At 32.9% G+C, this 20,305-nt stretch overlaps 3 protein-coding genes across 8 annotated transcripts; 2 read left to right on the top strand and 1 right to left on the bottom strand.

The window, feature by feature from the left end:
- Positions 1-538: 538 nt before the first annotated feature.
- LOC107267246 (uncharacterized protein C16orf52 homolog A) lies at positions 539-6,372 on the top strand. 3 transcript variants are annotated; one of them, XM_025084460.1, is made up of 3 exons: positions 539-766; positions 975-1,187; positions 1,280-3,708. In XM_025084460.1, exons 1-3 carry the CDS (start codon positions 664-666, stop codon positions 1,444-1,446), a joined length of 483 nt encoding a protein of 160 aa, XP_024940228.1. In that variant the 5' UTR covers positions 539-663; the 3' UTR covers positions 1,447-3,708. The 3 variants fall into 3 exon arrangements, with proteins under 3 accessions (XP_024940228.1, XP_024940229.1, XP_015594176.1); XM_025084461.1 differs by lacking the exon at positions 1,280-3,708 and adding an exon at positions 5,888-6,372 and having other exon boundaries at positions 541-766; XM_015738690.2 differs by having other exon boundaries at positions 544-766; positions 1,259-3,708.
- Positions 5,289-13,993, bottom strand: LOC107267245 (ubiquitin carboxyl-terminal hydrolase 10). Its single transcript, XM_015738689.2, has 9 exons — positions 13,358-13,993; positions 11,919-12,105; positions 10,189-11,610; positions 9,746-9,944; positions 9,359-9,608; positions 9,199-9,291; positions 8,950-9,114; positions 8,594-8,822; positions 5,289-8,459 (listed from the first exon to the last, which is right to left on the bottom strand). Exons 1-9 carry the CDS (start codon positions 13,373-13,375, stop codon positions 8,173-8,175), a joined length of 2,850 nt encoding a protein of 949 aa, XP_015594175.1. The 5' UTR covers positions 13,376-13,993; the 3' UTR covers positions 5,289-8,172.
- A 1,120-nt stretch (positions 13,994-15,113) lies between these two features.
- Positions 15,114-17,491, top strand: LOC107267241. Of its 4 annotated transcripts, none has more exons than XM_015738686.2 (6): positions 15,114-15,984; positions 16,045-16,489; positions 16,564-16,652; positions 16,748-16,757; positions 16,843-16,939; positions 17,025-17,491. In XM_015738686.2, exons 1-2 carry the CDS (start codon positions 15,358-15,360, stop codon positions 16,486-16,488), a joined length of 1,071 nt encoding a protein of 356 aa, XP_015594172.1. In that variant the 5' UTR covers positions 15,114-15,357; the 3' UTR covers position 16,489; positions 16,564-16,652; positions 16,748-16,757; positions 16,843-16,939; positions 17,025-17,491. The 4 variants fall into 4 exon arrangements, with proteins under 4 accessions (XP_015594172.1, XP_015594169.1, XP_015594171.1 ...); XM_015738685.2 differs by having other exon boundaries at positions 15,115-15,984; positions 16,744-16,757; XM_015738684.2 differs by having other exon boundaries at positions 15,115-15,984; positions 16,734-16,757.
- Positions 17,492-20,305: the final 2,814 nt, after the last annotated feature.

Below are 20,305 nucleotides of genomic sequence, written 5' to 3'. Positions count from 1 at the left end.
TTCTATTGAGCCATACGAAGTTGCTTTGATAAATTAAAAATAAATAGTGATTAGATTCTTGGTAAAAGCACGTAGAGACGTGTTTAAACTTAGCTATGACTGATTTTTTGCACATTGCACCATATAAGATCATTATTTTATTGTACATACATCTTTTACGGACGTGATATGTCTGTTAAATATGGAATAAAACTTAATATATTGATTTATTATATTTGTATTTTTAGGTAAATATTTTGTATTAAACTTAGTAGCATTAACTTTGTTTATTTATTATTTTCAAATTTCACAGACATGAACATTTAACAAATTGAATATTTCATGAATTTAGAATCGTGACTATAATATCTTGTATTTTATAGTATTTGATAAAACAATTTGTTTGTAGATGTGTATGAAAAAAAATAAAAAATTGTATTCAGCTTAATTTTAAAAAAAGATTTAGAACAAAATTTATTTTTTTAAATATTACCGCGCAGAAAATTTTCTTCAGGTTGGTATGAGAAATACAGCAAAATTGAGTTTCCATTCTACGATCTACTTTTACGTTTCAGTATGAAATTGTATGAAACTCGCAGATGTCAAAACAAGCACAACGCACCAACGATGCAGGACTCGCTGTTAAATAGCTTTTTTTAAAACTGCGCTTCAAACAATAAGAAAATGGATAAATTAACAATAATTTCTGGAACATTGTTTCTAGCCGCTGATATATTCGCAATAGTAAGCTTGGGTATGCCTGACTGGATTATTACAGATGTCGGCGGTAAGTGTCTTCTAAAAATTAAAAACATTCAAGTTTAGAAATTTCTTATATCGAAATAAATGATATAGTTTTCTAGTAAAACAAAGTCACCGTACGATATGACGTAATATTCCTAAAAGTTTAGTTCAGTTTAGTTTCACCAGCAGTTTAGGGATTATCATTTCTAGATGGCCTTCCACATTTGTCATTGACAACAATTTTATTATAGGTGATACAAGATTGGGGTTAATGTGGTCTTGTATGACACTGTATAATAGGCCACAAATGTGTTATACTCCTGATTTACAACCAGAGTGGTTAATGGCACTTGTTTGTATATGTATGGGTTGTATTTTGATAACGACAACTATAATACTTTTGGCCAGTTCACCATGGGATCATAATGCAATTCCCTATGCCCGATGGATTGGATTTACTGCAAGTGAGTAACAACTTTTTTTTTAATCTTATAACACCAGGACATCTGGAAAACTTTACTAATAATATTTCCAGTGGTGCTGTTTTGTCTTGCAGCAGTGATATTTCCAATGGGCTTTCACGTAGATGAAATTGGTGGACAGCCATACCAACTACCTAATTCGCATCAAGTTGGAATCTCTTATATTCTTTTTGTCCTGGCACTTTGGATTACAGTAATCTCTGAACTATTTGCAGGCAAAGTGTGCTTGCCGCATTTTTAGCATCTTCCAATTCATTTTATTTTCTTATTTCTCTTATTTGGTATTATGTACTTTGCATACAACTATCCAAAAGGGATTATAATGCCAAGCTTTAAGGGATTGGAATTTTAAGCTAACAAATAATTGATCCAAGGGGTATTAATTTTAATTTTATTAGTTATTCTGAGAACGTTAGTCAGTTCTATTTTGCAGTCAAAAAAGATCTGAACTTATGTTTATAATTGTATAAAACATTATAATTATTTTGTTCAATTAGGACAATATTTAAAGTATATTTATACATTTCTGGTATCATTCAACAAATACTTGATGTATTTATTACTATCTTATATTGCAGGTCTTCAACTTTTTTCTAAAATATTGCTATTTACGTTTAAAAAAGTAAATTTATATCTGATATAATTAATTTCATTGTTGAAGATTAAACATCAGCATAATACTTTTAAAGAATTCCCTTATCATATGCAGTAAAGTAAAATGAACTCATGGTATAGTCGGTTCACGAGTGCAATATATTTTATTGACAGTTTGCAAAGAATGGGACCCTAAGCGAATTATATTCGACTTTCAATAAAGTCACAGAAATTTATACTAAAATAGAAAAAATATGTTTCGGTCCATGTACGTGATATTTCGTAATAAAAATATTATGTAGAGCTAATGTGGTTTGCTAAAGACTCAATTTTATTCAATCTGTCAAAAAAAAAACACATTGAACTCTTGGACCTACTATACGTGAGGATTTTATAACGATTAATAATTACAATTAGTAAAACGAATTGCATAAGACAGCAAATATAGAAGTTTATTACAAGTCGTTTGTACCAGTAACCACAAGAAATTACGAACGTCTTTTATTGATCAACAAAATACGGTTATTTAAGTCTTTCAATATATTCACAGATTTTTAATACAAAATAAGTATTTCTAATGCAAAAGTACAAATGCATGTCTAAAATATGTCTACATTCTGTACGAATGGTTTTGCAAGCTCCTAATGATCAATAGTTATGCAAAACGACGATTCAACTAGAATCTCGGTTAATTGTTTGACATTCCTTATAAAAAATTCTCATATTGAATATAGAAATCTTAACCAAATGATTTGTGCACAATCGAAATCCAGTAAATTTTTAAGTATATTGTTAAACGGTAAATGTACAAACGACTAACATATTTTGATAGAATGCATCGATCAAAATTCTATAGTAATTGTTGCAAGGATTAGGCATAAAATATTGTACCATGACCACGTACGAATCATAATCTCGAATGGCATTGATCGCGCAACATTTTCAATTTGTATATTTCATAAAATAATAGCACGTCTATGATTGTTGTAATATTGTCCTTATACTTTTGTTGTGCTCATTAGATAAAAAAAATTAGCGTGCAAGTAAGAATTTTTCGAATACTTGTTTTATACTATTTATAACAATTTTAAGGTACTATAGATCATGTAAACGCCGTCTCATTCCATTTTGTACTTGTCATATCGTGTTAAATGTACGCGAATATATACATGCACGATCAATTAAGACTCGGTAAAATACAACAGTCATATAAAATCTAAATGCAACAATATAAACTATCTTGTGTGCGTATTATCACTTTCTGGTTCCCTGATTTATTTTTAAATTGTCATTATTGCAAGACATTTACCAATATAAAAACACTATAATATTTTCAATTTTCTCAATCACATCAGATTCCTGCTTTATACTCTTCAGGAATAAACACGATACTTTGATCCAATTTTATTTAAATGACTCTCGAATGACGATCTTATACACAGATTTATCTGTGATTCAGTAATTTGTTGCAATTAATTACATTAATCCTCTCTTCCTACTGTTGGATCTGAGAGACTCAGAAAATCTGTGAACGTTTGAACACTGGGAAGAGAGGGTTGTAACAAAAAGAAAAGTGCATTGTGCCAAATTAAAAAAATCTTATGTGCTCTTGCGTTTAACTATAACAATCAGTTATCTTTCTCTCTGAAAGCATGTACATAGATATATTAAATGTATTATTTCCTATGTGACGTGTTATACGAAAGTTAATAATTTATACTTGTAAATATTTTCTTCCAGAGTATTTCAGTGCTTCTGTTATAAATTTTCAGATTGAAACTAACAGACAACAGTATAGCGGTCAAGGCCAAACTTTGAACTTTGTATTTATATTAAAATCTCGCTATTTGTTATTATATGTTTGTACATAGTAACAATAATATACACTTTGTTAAACTATAAGTCCAAATCGTTGCGTTACAAGTAAATATTTATTACCTTCTCTAAAAATGAGATCATATTTCTATTGGCTTTTTGCCGTTGCTCTCAACCAGTTCTACAGTACTTGTTATCATAGAAGAAAAAGGAATGCAGTACAGAAAAAAAATTCAACTTCATATAATTCTTTGTTGAAAACAAAATTTATTTTGAGTGTGAGTGAGTCGATAAAATACATGCTTATAATGTTCTATCCTACATATAATTTGTTTTTTATCAGAATACTCATAAACACTTCATTATTTAAAATTATATTCAACAGTTCAATATACAGTCTAAAGTTATTATTTCGTTCTGATTTCCAATGTTAGCAATGTGAATGTATTCAATGCCTTAAACATCTAAAAGATATTTATACAAACACAAATATATATCTACAAAATCGTACATAAGATATACAACAAAAATTATTCTATGATAAAATTAAAAAGAGGAAACAATGTTTTCACGAGAATGAAGTCAAAGAAATTAAAAAGATCTATTTTAGAATACAGAATTGCGATAAAAACATTACATTCTATAGGCGTTCTATACATATATCGATATATGAATTATACATTTTTATATTTGTAGAGCCATATACTTTTTCACTGACTTAAAATTTTTCCAACCAGGATTAATTGCTTTAAAAAATATGAATGTACCTGGATTCTTATCTTTTCATTTAACGTATTTTCAATTACAATTTCATTGTCAAATTAAAGTAATATATATTTTCATAATCGATACATTCAATCAATAGCTTGCTTATAATCAATTATATAAATTTCGATAGATATTGAAAATATAATCACAACAATAACATTATCTTGATATAAAGAAAATATTTGCCAGACATGAATATTCTAAAGTAACTAGCACGTGTTTTTTTTTTCACGAACAATATTACAAAAAGGAAATAATGATCGAGAAATGGAAGCACAAGGCATTAGGAAGTCAAGGCGTTTCAGTCTACTATTCATTTATTTTAATATTATTCCAACGCTATTTTAAAAATGAAGCTATAGTATCCATGAACGATGGTAAATTAGAAGAAATATTACGAAAATATATAGATAACTTAAACGCACTATCTGAAGTTAGCTCGTCCATTTAATTTGTATGTTAGTCAGTTCAAGTGAGACGTTTGAATTGCCTAGCATTGTATATGAAGATTAGTAGACGGGAATAAATTAGAAAAGAAAATCTCGAAATATCTCAATAATATATAATATACTTATTTTTAGTAATAAAAGGTCTCTAATTCAATCGAAAACTATAAAAGCTTCTATTTAACTATAGTTATTTATATAATTTTAAACATGACACAAATTTTCTGAATTACCTTTTTCTTTATTATAAATCAATTACGGCGGCAGTATTTGAAAATGTAGAATAATAGCTGGCCAATGCTTAGATGCAAAATGATATACAATTTATATTAAAAAGTGTATGTAAAATTGATCAAACTATCAGATAATTATTTAACAGACAATGTTATAGATGTTGCGGTAGAGATTGTATTACAAAGTGATAACAGTTACCATTATCTTAAAGTGACAACAGAAACGGTTAACAATGAATGTTTAATATTTCATATTAATACAAATCACATATAGGATTACAAAGTTATAAGAGAAAAATAATGTCTACAGAGCACAATGCAGATTGCATAAATAATAACAATTCTTCCTTAATATTCCTCAAATTCGAAAATTATTTCCTCACGCTTTGTGAGAACATATATCACGTAGTGAATGATCGTTGCATACTAAAAATGTAAAAAATAATGTATTTTCACTATTTTAATCGGTATATCAAAATGTGGTCCTTGATCTTCAACTTTTCACGAAAAATTTAGTACATGCTCACAGATTACATGTATACATTTATATACACATATTAAACAGAATAGTTAGCAATAATTCAAAACCTGTAAATCTTTCAAACGTATATCCGCAGCACAGTACATTCAGCTGCTTTGTTTATTGAACAGTATTGTACACATTTATTGAAATTGTTAAATACTTCATAGTTTCAACGGTCTCAAAAAAGTTTATGTTAAAACGAAAAAGTATGAGTATAATGCATGGCTTATAGTTTCGTCGGTACTATTAGTGGATTTAGATGTATAATAATCATTTTAATTATTTATATTTTTATTTTTACAGAGTGAAATGTAAACAGATTAGTTGTATAATTTTGCGGTGGTTTTCTGGCAAATGTGAGAGATTGCCATTAGCTTTAATGAAACTTGAGCATCAAAAACATAAAAAAGGGGTGAAAGGTAAGGACTAGAATACAATATGAAACCGCAAAATACAATAATAAACTAGATTCTTTTATACTATTTCTAGTAGAAAGTTTCAACAATATTGAACTTTCATTTTGAACAATTAAATACTTTCAATGTATAATAAGTTGAGGAACATATTGAAATTATTTTAGTTAAGCAATTCCGGAAAATCAAAATCACATCGTACCATTTTCCCCTAACATTAAAGAACGGATAATTGACAGTTTTCCGTTCAAAAGTAATACGTGTTAAAAAATCATGAATATTCTGAAAAAGTTCTATTCTAAAGGTGGTGATCTATAGTTTTAAAAAATTATTATTTGAAAGATTTTTAAATAAAAAAAAATTGATAAGTTTGAACGCTCATTGGTTTTAATTTTTGGCCAATAACACGAATTTATAATAATTTTATACAAATTTCATGTCCCATGTAACTAATGCAATAATCGCAATAACACTTGGTTATTTTTATTCATTTTGCGCGCAGCTTCAATTATAGAATAAAATGGTCTAGCCGATAGAAAAAGTACTCAATTAAGGTTTCGATCAAACATCAATTTCAAGGCGAAGTACCGTTTTTGTCCCACAGTCGAAATTTGTTTTTGTTGTTAAGATTTCCACATTAATTCACTAACTTTTAATTTCTTTTTATTACGGTCTAACATTGCAGTCCAGTCTTAACTTTTTCTTTACTATCAGAATATTTTTAAAAACACGTAAAAAAATATTCTACTGAACCAATGGTTATGTTTACGATTAAATCACTCCACGTCTGCATTTTAATATTTACAGTTTCCTTAATATATTTAGGTTTGCCAACGATGTGTAAAACACTCTAGCTCCAGTTCCAAATAAAATTTATCTACTAGATGTAAAATAGAGAGTTGGCGGATGAGAGGCCCTTAAATCAGAGTGTTTTACGTTACAAAAGAAAAAAATATTATCATTAATAAAGGCAATTTTTTGTTATTCATTACTATAGCAATTTAATTTCGATAGTAGACAGTTGCTGTAATAATGTCCATTTCATCTAATCATTTGTTATACACTCCTATACATGTATTATGTATGCTTTATAGTTATATATACTAACATATAGTATATATACATATATGTATACATAAATACGTATAAGTATAATATAATCGCATCGCGATATTAGTTCCATGTTCGGTGAATCTTTTATATTAGGAAAACTCAAGTGGAACTAATTTTCTAGCCTGACCATATGTAGCTTTAGATTATGCAAATCCAGAATGTACCACAATCTCCGTACTTCATCAGATATCAGGCATTACGATTTTGGAACTATACCTATTCACAACAAAAACTTGATATCTCTGACCTTATTATTTCTACAATTTCATTTTTTGAACGCGATAAAACAAGTTCAAACCTAATATTTAAAAAAAATTCCTTTAATGGAAATTTCATTGTTCTTTTTTATTATGCTAATAGGTATTAGCAATAATAGGACATAAGCTATAAGCTCTTTATCCCCCAGTATTAAATATAGTGAATTTTAATAATTATGACTATCGAATCCTCGACGTATTCGTTTTTAAATTATAGATTATTTTTCAGAAACCCAAAAAAAGAAAATGTGGTACGTTCTCTGTGCATGTATCTGGCATAATTATCTTGGATATTAGATAAAATCTACAATTCCTTCCAATAACTTTTTTCTATCACGATATAAACTATTGAATATAAAGAAGACTTAAGATTCTTCTGTGTCAATATTAACTAATCTTGACAAACGAAACCAAATGACTTTTATATAATTTGGAAGTTGCATTTTAAATAATGAATTCGCTTTTCTATGCATTTGTGAGGAACGGAGACGATCGAAAAAAGATTCTCTATGGTGAAAATTCCATAAACGTGAATTAGCTGAATTTCCCGAAGCGAACAATGATAAATCTAAAATTCTTAACAATGGATTCGATGCACGAATATTAGACGAGGACATAAGACTAAAAATCATTACGTAACGTTCTTTACTCTCTCCTTTGCTCTTTTCGTAATGCTTGACGTAGAGCCTGTCCACGTTTTGTGGACAAATACATATCTTAAAGTTATTTCGGAAGTGCAAAAGTGCAGCGCTTCGTCGGAAAACATATGTATGGCTTTACCTAAAAATTGGTATTTAACGACTATTCAACGTGTTTTACCGCTATTCGACTGATTATTTTTAATGGTGTCGCATCTTCTGTAATAAAGTAAGTATGGTACTCGTGGTGGTGTAGGATTTAGTACATTGCTTTCGGAAACACCTTTGAGTGAACTGTCATCGTAGCGTACCCAACCACCGTAACCAACATGGAAGGCATCGGTTACATAATGTCCCTTCGTTGCTTCTTTTCCATCGTGATAAGTCACAGCAAAGAGTTTATACTGCTTTTGTTTCGGACTTAGCTTCTTTATTGTATTTGGCGACAAAAACTCTGTAAGAAAAATGTTAAGCATGTTACTTAAGAATTTTGAACAACTGTAGCAGCATATAAATTCTCTGAGTAGCCAGTAACTTCTACAAAGAATAAACCATTAATTTTTTGTATGAAATGTCTACGTTACTTACTTCCGTCAAGCTTCAGATCAACAGGAAACTCAACGCTCTTACAAATTTTCGAACATCCATCGAGTTTATAGTCGAACCATTTCAAATGGAGAATTAGAATGACAGGCAATTCTTCCAAAGAAACTTGCTTCCATGCTTCGATTTGCTGTTTTGTTTTGCTACACGTCATACCTTCCAACGGATCTTTGCCAACCAGAATATCAAGAGCACCTTTTACTGATTCTGCTTTCTGAAATATTTATTTTGTTTAGTACTAAATTAGAAACGATACTCGACGACTCAATGACATGACAATGTTCATGACATGACTCATTATTCTATTTGTTTGATTAATTCTAATCCAATAGTGAACTTACCTCGATGTCCAACTGCAGCGTAAAGAATGGCTGAACATTATCAGTAGGTTGTTCTCCAGCACGAGATACTCTAGACCTTAATTGTCCACGGAATATGTCAGACAAAGGGGTGCGACCGAATTCGGTGCATCGCGTAATAGACCCTTTATTTTTTGGTCCCATTACCTATTATATTTCAATAGAAATATTAATATTGTGTGAGTGAGCACTTCGCTATGTACTCACGAAGAGGAGGATAGTTATACTTACTTGCCATTCTTCTTGATCCCCTTGATTATTATAATTAACAGCAGGCTCTATTTCTTCGCTTGAAAATTGATTGTTATTCACCAATTTCATTAACTAAAATAAAATAGTCCCAATCCATTAGAATTGAAAGAATGAAGAAGAATAGATAAACAATACATACTTCTAGCATTTCATCGCTGAGTCCATTCAAAAGACATGACAAAAATTCCTCAGCATCCTCCTGTCTACCTTCCACGGAGAATACACCAGCAGAGGATGTATTTTTTAACATAGTATATACATAAGAAGGCTCAAATGCTACTCCACACTGTATGTCTACTATCGCATCTTCGTTGCGTTTCTGAGGTCTATCTTTTCTGGCCAATCGAGCACCGTCTGAGAGCGGAGTGAACTCGCGAGCAAATTTAATCCTGAGAAATGATTTTTAAATATGAAATTGAATATTAATATGAACATGGGTGGCTAATGAATAAACCCTTCTGATCGCAACTGTATAAGTTTCGTCATTGATTAGGACATTGCGATTAAACGTGTTTAACTTACTCACATATTATCGATTAATGGTGTGGCTGAATTTTTTGTTACATGTTTTGAATTGGGCAGTGCTATCAAGAGGTTATAAAAAGGCGGACAGGCAAGTAAAGCCTGCAATATGCTGTTGATGTAGCAATAATTACTGCGATTTGTTAAACCCCGAGGCAATAAGCTTACCGTCTGCTTATCCATTTGATAATTATGTAGAAATTCTGCAAACATACATTATGTCAAAAATTAAAAACTGTTCATCATTGCGGATACTACGGTGAGTTCATGAAATAAATTTCACTGGCAGGAGAATTATACGTCTTATATATATTAAAATATAAAATGAGGCCCCTGAATTTGGAACTAGGGACACAGCCTGATCATACATAATAACTTTTTCAAATGTTAAATTTCCTGTTGTACAAAATAAATTAAATAAATAGTACAAATCAAATGGAAACATACCTCCCATTCTATGAGCTATAGGATCATCAAAACGACTGTGTGCAGCCTCTCGTTGAAGCTTCTTAAAGTCATCGTAATGATTATCGACATTTTGTGCATGATGTTCATGTTCCTGTTTTGGTACAAAAGCCTCTTCAGTTTTCGAAACATTTTGCTGAGTTTCAGGCACAGACGCGTTGATCGTATCCCCACTAGAATTCACATTGAGTGGATTAATGCGTGCCGTTGGCTTATTAGTTGACGTTATCGCATCGCTATCTACAGGACCAGATTTAAGAAGACTGGCCCAAGTTTTAATGGACGCGGCTAGAGGAGATGCAGACACTATAGTAGGTGGAGCTTCGTTTGCGCTAGTAACTACTATGCTTTCTTCTGATGTTTTAATATCCACAGTACTGATTTCTTCCGGCGCTTCATTGCTGGTTACTTTTGTAGTAGGTGCCGAAACTTTTGTAACTACTGTAGTTTTTATACTGGCTACCGTTTCATCGTCATACTCCTTACTATTCTCTCCGTTCCGTTTAACTTCAATACTGCTGCTGATATTTACACAAGGGACGTCATTTTTTTCTGTACCTTCACAATCCTCCTTCACTGTGGATACGGTATGTTTTATTTCAACGTTAAGTTTCTCGTTAGCCCCGTTATACTTTCCCACTGATGTAGCACTATCATTAACGTTGCTCGTTGTCGGTACTGTCTCGTTGTCATTCACAGTTGCAGCTGTTACAACTGGTGATTGAGTTTGCGGTTCTTCTTGTGCCTGAGAGCTCGCCTGTTTCGTTACGCTACTTTGTGTAATATTCTGCACTGTGCTCTGTGTTGTATTGTGCATACGTTTTTCGTTTGTCTTTGGAGCAACGATCTTCGTTACTTCTGAGGGAGGATGAAACTGGAAGGACTGTGGTGGTGGCATTACGTGTACATAATTCACCATGCCAGGGTGAACAGGCATTCCATGTCGATTGTGATATTCTGCAGGTGAATGATGTGGATGGAAAACTGTGGGGTCTGATGGAGTATAGTAAGGTGTTGGATATTGATGATAATATTGATGAAACTGGTCTTGCTCTCCTGTGAATCTTGGCTGCATATCATTACTATGAATGTTTCCGCGATTATAACCGTCTTTTTTCATCCCTCGTCCCCAATTACGCGTCCCAGTGCCTCTTCCAGAATGCATGTCGTAGCATTCATTACTTGTAGGAACGTGAGAGTATTGTACATTGGCGTAATGCCGAGGATTCATGTTTGGCATACCATTATTTACCATCATATTTTGTGGCCATGAAGAATACATCCTGATTAAATCGTTTGGAGGAATAGGTTGTGCTGATGGCATATTTTGTATCATGGTCGTGTGTACGTAATGTGTTGCGTCAATATGTGTCCCATACTTTGACGCTACTCCTTCTGGTTCCACTGTGTAACATAACATAATCATTGTTATAGAAATATATATCATAGTTTTGGCTGGATAGAATATGTAGGGAAAAGAGAATGAACTACAACAAAGCTATTTTCGTCTCATTTATGTATATAGATTTTTTTAGCATCGGACTTTAAGGTACTTTTAAAGAATAATTTCAAAATTAACTTTCTACATTTTCTATTTACTGCTGGTGTAGACTTTTAGATAAAAGTATCTCAGTTGCACAAACAAGCTTGTTTTTGGATATGTAGGATACACCATTGATCATGTTGAATAGAAACGAGTAACCTTCTCTTACCATAATTTTGCCAATGACATTGTTCTTCTGGAACTTCAGGTATTGTTGAATTATATATTACTTCAGTTTCTCCAGTATCCCAAGGTAATTTTAGAACTCCTGTGGCAGTGTTCGGTTTCAATATTGCTGTAAGCTCCTCTCTAACACTATCATCTGCATTGGATAAATCCAAGAATTTCAATTCACTCTGAAATCAACAAAAATAATGTTATTAATAATTTTAAATATATTAATGTTGATACATGTGATATTTCTGTCAATATTGTATTTTGCTGAAATTTACGTAATTTTCTCTTATTGATTTTTCTGTAATTATATGAAATAATTACAGACAGACATTAAATATACTGTGATTGTGTATGCAATGAAAATTATGTTAACCCTTTGCACTTGACTGTCCTTTTTCAGGCACTCAAATATATAGAAAATAAGAAAATGTTCAGTGCAAAGGGGTAAATGTTGATTGAAGTATAAGTTAGAATGGAAAATAAAAACTATTTATTTAATCTAAAGTATATATCCTTTCAAGTTTCATTCTCATGAGATACAATTTAAATAGATATGCAAGTACATAAAAATATACAAAGTTAAATTGTTTAAACATATCAATTTAACTTAGCTGTAGCTTAGGAATCAGCTGGATACGCTAATTTAGTTCATGCATTTGAATTGATAAGCGATATATATTATTCTTTCTTAAATGAATTTTATATTACTAATATTTTGTGATATATAGACTCATATAAATGTAATTATAAATACAAAATTATTCATTAAAACTAAACTCTACCACTTAAAGAAAAGCTCACATGGAATATTATTGGCAAAATTTGGGTGAACTGCAGCATACGACTCCTTCATGAAGGACTACATGTAAACAAAACTAAACAATCCATAGCTAACTCCAAGAAGGAGTTAGTCGTATCCTGCAGTTTAGCGAAAATTTGAACTACATATTTGTTTTAATTTACTCACGTTTAGCGATTATACATAATGTCATGCATATTCAAAGAAACACAATGCATTAATTTCTTAAAATTGAACGATCAATACTTTAGCATTTGTGTTCTCACACTTAAATTTGGTGACAATTTTTTTTTAAGTTTTATAGATATAAAATTTGATTTACATACATAACCTTTTAAAAAGCAACCAACCACCATGCTTCTATTGAATCACCCCACTTTTATCATTTAAAAAATGTTACGTTATGTTATAAAAATACTCCAATATTTTTCGAAATATATGCCGGAAATTTATTTATTTGCTCTATATTACAAACATTTAAAGAGGAAATGATAGATACCAGTAAGATAATCTCAACATTGTTCAGATTAAGCCGAAAAATTAACCTCCAAATTCTCATGAAACAAAAACTTCTATAAATGTGTGTTTTACATGAAATGTATCTTTGAATTTAATTTTTTGCAATTACATACCTCACATCGCATATCCATGTTTACGTCTATATTTGGCAAAAGACATCAAAAACGGCACGAATATAAAATCAAGTTCTCGTGACAACTCGCGTACGACTCCGTACAGTATTACGATTGACGATCACTGCTGATCACTGCGATCACTACAGTATGCCGCGGCATAGGTGGAGCTTAGGAGCTTCACCAATTTTCGTATATAAATTACAATTTCTATTCTATACAATTCTATTCAACTCTATTACATTTTTTCATACCATTTATAAAAAATTTTTTACACTTTTTTTCGTATTGCAATTACAAAGCTTTTTCGGATTAATAAGTGTTGTCGAAAAACTGGAATTAAGCCAATAAAAAATCTACCTTCCCTGAAGTTCGTCACGCAAGCTGTAAAGGCACCTTAAAATTTATAGCCTATGGTGACAATTATTGGTATCATTACCATACATCGTTACTATTGATGATTGAATTATATCTAATCACTTAGTAGACCTATAAGAAGAATGATATTGCTATTGGATAAAATATAATATGGACCATTAACTCTTCTACAATACATCACGTGGTTAGTTGCAACTTTTTATACTTAAAGGTTAAATTATTCTTTCAATATTGATAAATTACATAAACTCTTCAGTGCTGCTTATAAATAAGAAGGTAATGCGATTAACTTATGATTTATATACAAATTTCGGCCGGTGATCAAAATGAGTCAATGGCATTGACTATAAGAGTAGTTTTAAAAATGGTAGTCAATCACTTTCAAGTAGTACATAGCGGGAAAGAAACTTCATCGTTCTTCCCTCTTTTGTCGTCACTAATTGTGACGGTTTTCGCTCTTGCAAGAAAAAAACTATAAGCAGGAGAGATATCTAGGGTGTGTTCCAAAATGTACTGACAGTATTGTAACCAACGCTGTGTCATTCATCTATACGCATGTAAGAGAGATGTAGTTACTTTTACAGTACTCTCAGTACATTTCGGAACACACCCTTAGTATACAGGGTGTTCCGAAACTACCTGACCCGGTGGGTATGGCGGTGTTCGGAAGGCTTCACTGATCAGGAAAATAACCTTCTTTTTGTCCGGAAGGTCATAGTTTTTAAATGGGAGCAGGCCAAAGTTGACCAATCAGAGGGAGGCGTTGGTATGGCGGTGTTCACCGAGAAACAAAAGCGAGGGAAGAAAACTCAGAGTTCGCAGGTGCCTACGTTTCTCTTAACGCCTCCCTCTGATTGGTCAACTTTGGCCTGCTCCCATTTAAAAACTATGACCTTCCGGACAAAAAGAAGGTTATTTTCCTGATCAGTGAAGCCTTCCGAACACCGCCATACCCACCGGGTCAGGTAGTTTCGGAACACCCTGTATACTAAGGGTGTGTTCCGAAATGTACTGAGAGTACTGTAAAAGTAACTACATCTCTCTTACATGCGTATAGATGAATGACACAGCGTTGGTTACAATACTGTCAGTACATTTTGGAACACACCCTAGATATCTCTCCTGCTTATAGTTTTTTTCTTGCAAGAGCGAAAACCGTCACAATTAGTGACGACAAAAGAGGGAAGAACGATGAAGTTTCTTTCCCGCTATGTACTACTTGAAAGTGATTGACTACCATTTTTAAAACTACTCTTATTGGCAACATTTGATCTAATCCGCAGTTTACACAGCTGTATGAGGTTATATCTATTATGATTAAATTATTAAAGATTTACCTGGGAGCTTATCGTTCTTTCCAAATTTTTCATGAATTTAAATCGTTTATTTCACAAATATACTTTCAAATATTCAATTGTCTTTTATTTGGCGCCAAATTGTCCCTCTTACAACCTTGCATCGCGCCAATGTTAGTTTGGTTCCCACTCATGTCTTTTCATCAGTACCAATCAGTATCAGTCAGTTCTCAGTTCTTCTTGTGAGCGTGGTGTGGGCAGACTGCTTGCCAGGAACCTGGACACCCCTTAATTTTTTCATAAGTGAATATTTATTTTAGATTAGTGATGATGAGTTACGATTGTAACGAGTACGGGGATATGATCCTCGTGTATGGTATGTGCGGGTGTAACGCACATGAAGCCGCTCGAAGTTACGCCGAGCGCTTTCCGAAACGCGCGCGATTTCCTTCGGCTGCTGTGATACTGGGCGCTGTAAGACGTATACAGGCCACCGGCAGCGCAATGCCAAATCATCGGGAGACCGGTGCACCTCGTCAAAGCCGTACACTCAGGAAGGAAGAGCGTATAATAGATGTGTTTCGCAAAAATCCAACAGCGAGTGTGAGGTCGGTGGCACGTTCGCTTGGATTACCACGAAGTACAGTACATAAGATTATCGGGTGTGAGAAGTGGCACGTGTATCACTATACGCGTGTCGAAGAACTGAAGTCATCTGATTACGTTGTTAGACGTGAATTTTGCGAGTGGCTCCTCCAGAGACACGAGGAAGATCCAAATTTCATCGGGAACATTATGTTTACCGATGAGTTGTCTTTCGGACTCTCTGGGTGCTGGAATACTCGCAACTGCCAGATATGGACTACCGACAATTCACAAGCTTCCGTCGCGGTGCACCAACATGAGCGACGATTTAGTGTGAATCTTTGGGCGGGTATCATCAACGACCGATTGGTATGTAATATTGCCATATAAATTAATTTTGTTTTTAACGAATGACTCCTGTCATTTCAGATTGGACCATTCGAGTTTGAGGGAAAGTTTACAACGGAGAAGTATAGAAAATTTCTCCAGCGAAACCTCCTTCCTCTTCTCCGAGTTTGCGGCCTGTCCGAAGAGAATCGAAGGAGAATCTGGCTGCAACACAATGCAACACGAAACGTTCGCGAGGAACTTAACGGCATGTTCCCCGAGCGTTGGATCGGACAAGGAGGTCCCCATCACTGGCCTCCACGTTCCTCAGATTTGACGCCGATGAATTTCTTCCTGTGGGAACACATGAAATCAGTCATCTACAGGACACCTGTTGAGACGCTGCAAGAGCTTCACTTGCGTATTGACAGTGCCCTGCGTTCGATCACCCCGGAAATGCTGAAAAACTGTCAAAGCAGCCTCCTGCAGCGTGCGAGATGCTGTATTCAGGCAAATGGCGGTCACTTTGAACATCTCCTTCATTAAGGTAATATAACAAATTAATAAAAAGAAATATTCTAACTTGATTTTCAATTTGTATGAATTTTTATTACGCTTTAGGAGCAGAATTTAATGCTGCCTCTCTGCGAACTGTGTTACTGTACAAGATAACTCGCTGGTCAGATTGTATAACAACTTTAACACATAAAGTATGTTTTACATCTTAATAAATCTTTATATACTAATTAATAATTATTTTAATTTCATGTATTCGATGTCCTTGATGGAAGTATTTTTTAGACAGCTTCGAAAAAGTATGTAAATATAATTTAAAACAAGATTACTTTATTAATTCATTTATTAATTCACTCTTTTTCTTTTCATTATTTTTGCTTGAAGATGAGAGGAATCGATACAAAGAATTCAGCTATTAAGGCCAACAAGGAACAGCAACCCTCATTGACAGGATGTTCCCATCATCATTTTACATTGAAAGGTAAGCCAATCTGTGCTATAATCAATTTTCTACTTTTATTTAACGAATATGGTATGACAATCCATCGTTTTTTTTTTCCTTCCAGACTGCAAATAGTGAAGGTGCGTAGAACGAGAATAAAAGAAAATCATTTCAGAAAATATAACCATGGAAGAAGAAACCTGGACGGCCATGTAGAATTTCCAGTATCTACGTTGATTGGCCAAGATTATTACAGTGAATGAGTGATAGTAAATAAATTATAAATTCATATATAATTTATGTATATGTATATAATCCACATATAATTTACATACAATCTCTATATATAATTTTTTCCCGATCACTTTTTTACGGTCATAGTTTTCTTCAATCCAATCTGTGAAGATATTAGAAGTTCTAGATGTAAATTATTGTAATTAATAACGTATTCTTTAAGAAAATTATAATTGTATTATTTACCGATTTTATACATCTGTACATTGCTGTCACGTGCGAGCACATTGTAAAAAACAAAATTGTATGTATGTAAACTGTAATATTCGATTTTTTAAAATAAATGCTTAAACCAAATCCATTATAATTTTAAGGATTCACGTCCTCTCTTTAATCCATTTTTTAATTTACAGCTAGGGCGGTAACTTCTACAAATTTCCCCTACCGTTCTTATACTTTCCGATATGTTTCTTATATATATTTTATATTCTTTTGCATACTCTTCTCTATACTGTACTTAGATTAAGACAAGATGTCCCACAGATGTCTTAAATGGATATTCCGAAAGTTCTATGGACGTCCTGATAAGGTCTCGGGCCTTCCTCTGGATATCCTGAGGAGGTGAAAATGTCTGCATATTCATGATCCTTTGGACATCCTGGGGAAAACCCACTAGACATATTTAGGCGTTTTATGGTATTTTTACAGGAGGTTTTTATACCTACCCTAGACAAGTATTTCTTTCACATGTCGGGCTGTATATTAGGAGTAAATCCCGTACAAACTCCAATTTGAGTTAAAATACAGTAAGTATACAGGGTGAATTTTCCTAGACTCCGGATCTGGGAGGAGTCTCCGTATGTATTGGGCGCACTCTATCATATTAGTCCCACCATCGGGTAAGAGTGTTACACTATATGCTGATTCTAATTTAATGTGTATTTCGTAAATGAACCCCTGCGAGGTTATTAAATTCAGCCTAATGACATCGACTGATTTTGTTGGGATATGATTATTAAGGGATATCATCATATTATATTATACTGTACACGACATCTCATACTTTCACACATTTTCAGAAATCACACCAACATTGTGACATTGCAGGTGGATGAGTAGAGAGAGAGAGAGAGAGATCACTGCAATCAAAGAATAAGAACGACACGGGCAGCAATGCTGAACAGGATACTCAGAATTGAGGTGCCTAAAGAGCATTTTCACCATAGCACCGCGAATACCGCGCACAGCAGAACTCCTACCCGTCACCTTCGCACCCACTACACCACCAAAGTAATCCTGACAATACACTAATCCAAAGAAGAATCCGCAATCGAAGGCCTGTAATGAGAATTCGATCGAACGGCAGGGTTCAATCGCCCCGATCACACCGTAATACGTATCCAAATTCCCCGATATTTCCTGACATTGCATTCAATCCCCTCCAAACCCAAAATCTTCCTTACGAACTCCAATGCCGATCATCCTCAGTTACTAATCAATCCTCTGGTAGAGCAGCATCCCTTTTGAGTCTTGAGCCGATTGTCCGCGCCAGTTAAGTGTTGTGCCGATCAAATACCTTAGGGCCTATTTTGATCTAGCTTGCCTTAGGACCCAAGCGAAAAGTGTATCACACAGTAACTACATACATTCGAATTTTTTTTTTTTTTTTACATATTATGTGCCTGTACATTGACGGTAATTAAATTTTAAGATAAATGAAAGTAACAAGAACCGTGATTTTGATAAAATTTAAGATTTCATTGAGCCCACTATTATTATTAGTAAAACCTGTACAATTAAAAATAACACTATTAAAAAGATAAATCTTTCTACTAATGGTTTCACGTTACTGAGAGAATCGCAGGTACTCAATTTCTACAAGCCACATGCATCACAAAAGGAACGTAAGCTATGAAAAGAAACGTGGTCGCTGTAGCTCCTTGCCTTATACCTCAGATATTATTTGCACACAACTATTGATGAAAATCTAAAAAAGGGTGACGCCAGGACCGAGATATATTATTGACGAACATACCGTATTACTCCCAGCAATAACTGTTTTTCCAATACGCAGATTTTTTCGTACTGCGAACTTTAGCTGTCAATGAGCATTTTTTCCAGCAAAGGAAAAATGCTTTTCAGCATTCTTGTGTTTAACACGTTATTGGTACTCGGTCTAGAAACCTATCATTTATAAATGCTAATGTCTCAATGTCATAAAGTGCGAAGGAAAATCTTTAAGCGGAAACTTAGTACTTTAAGGCTGTGTTTTCGTTTTTTGATATCTTCAAAAAACCAGAAATATTTTAAAGTATAATTTGCAAAAAAGGGCATTATCGGCTACATTGCTTTGGAGGGATTTTTAAGAAATGAAATACATTTCTTTTTAACCACTTTATTACGAAAAATACCTAAAATGATTTTCCATTATGCATACCCAAATTTACGTTAAAAAATGAAAAAAACCTATTTTTTAGTTTTTTTTTTCATTATAACATATAAACAAATTATATTACTAAACCTTTAACGACAAATATGTTTACGTGCATTTAAATTATTATTATTGTACAACACACATTTGTTAGAAATATTTGTTTTATGAAATGCACTCGATGTCCGGTATATCCCGTCAGGGATTAAGATAATTATGAATACATCATCCATATGTATGTTACATACATATCGTTGTCAGCAGTTAAACTCATTTTTTTATTCGACTATTATCTCTAATGGATGATATACGTATACATACACTTAAAATTATAATTTTGAAGCGCGCGCATTTTACATAATTTACATAAAAGAAATACTGACGTCTAAACCTCTATATAACAAAGACCTCGGTCCTCATCCAACAAGACATTGATCAACAAGAGACAGGGATGACGAGAATGAACGGGAAACTTAAAAAAAAAACAAATATATATTTTATACAAAAAATTTATTTTAAATATACTAATGATATATACAATAAATTTATGTACTGCAACGGAATAAAAAGCTGACAGTGTCAATGGAGTAATAATTCAGTCATTTTGCATGTACGACAATACGTATACAACCTCATGTCATATATTCCAGTTGTGTTATATTTTAAACACCTCTCATGTGTGTCATGTGCGAAATAAATATCAGTCTTAATTTCTTCCTAACAAAAAACTTTCCGTCCTA

Source organism: Cephus cinctus, unplaced genomic scaffold, assembly GCF_000341935.2.
Source record: "Cephus cinctus unplaced genomic scaffold, Ccin1 Ccin1_scaffold0378, whole genome shotgun sequence".
NCBI classification, from domain to species: Eukaryota; Metazoa; Arthropoda; class Insecta; order Hymenoptera; family Cephidae; genus Cephus; species Cephus cinctus.
The sequence above is the reverse complement of the archived record's forward strand: the minus strand, read 5'-3'. Positions and strand labels throughout refer to the sequence as shown.

Bases quoted from the DNA above. Each gene is read 5' to 3' on its own strand.
- LOC107267241 (XM_015738686.2), top strand. From the start codon at position 15,358: ATGATGAGTTACGATTGTAACGAGTACGGGGATATGATCCTCGTGTAT. The intron at 15,985-16,044 runs GTATGTAATATT...CTGTCATTTCAG, and splicing joins GTATCATCAACGACCGATTG to ATTGGACCATTCGAGTTTGA.
- LOC107267245 (XM_015738689.2), bottom strand. The intron at 9,945-10,188 runs GTATGTTTCCAT...GTATGTTTGCAG, and splicing joins TATAGCTCATAGAATGGGAG to AATTTCTACATAATTATCAA. The intron at 8,823-8,949 runs GTAAGTTCACTA...TAAATATTTCAG, and splicing joins CGCTGCAGTTGGACATCGAG to AAAGCAGAATCAGTAAAAGG.
- LOC107267246 (XM_015738690.2), top strand. From the start codon at position 664: ATGGATAAATTAACAATAATTTCTGGAACATTGTTTCTAGCCGCTGAT. The intron at 767-974 runs GTAAGTGTCTTC...ATTTTATTATAG, and splicing joins GATTATTACAGATGTCGGCG to GTGATACAAGATTGGGGTTA. The intron at 1,188-1,258 runs GTGAGTAACAAC...TAATATTTCCAG, and splicing joins ATGGATTGGATTTACTGCAA to TGGTGCTGTTTTGTCTTGCA.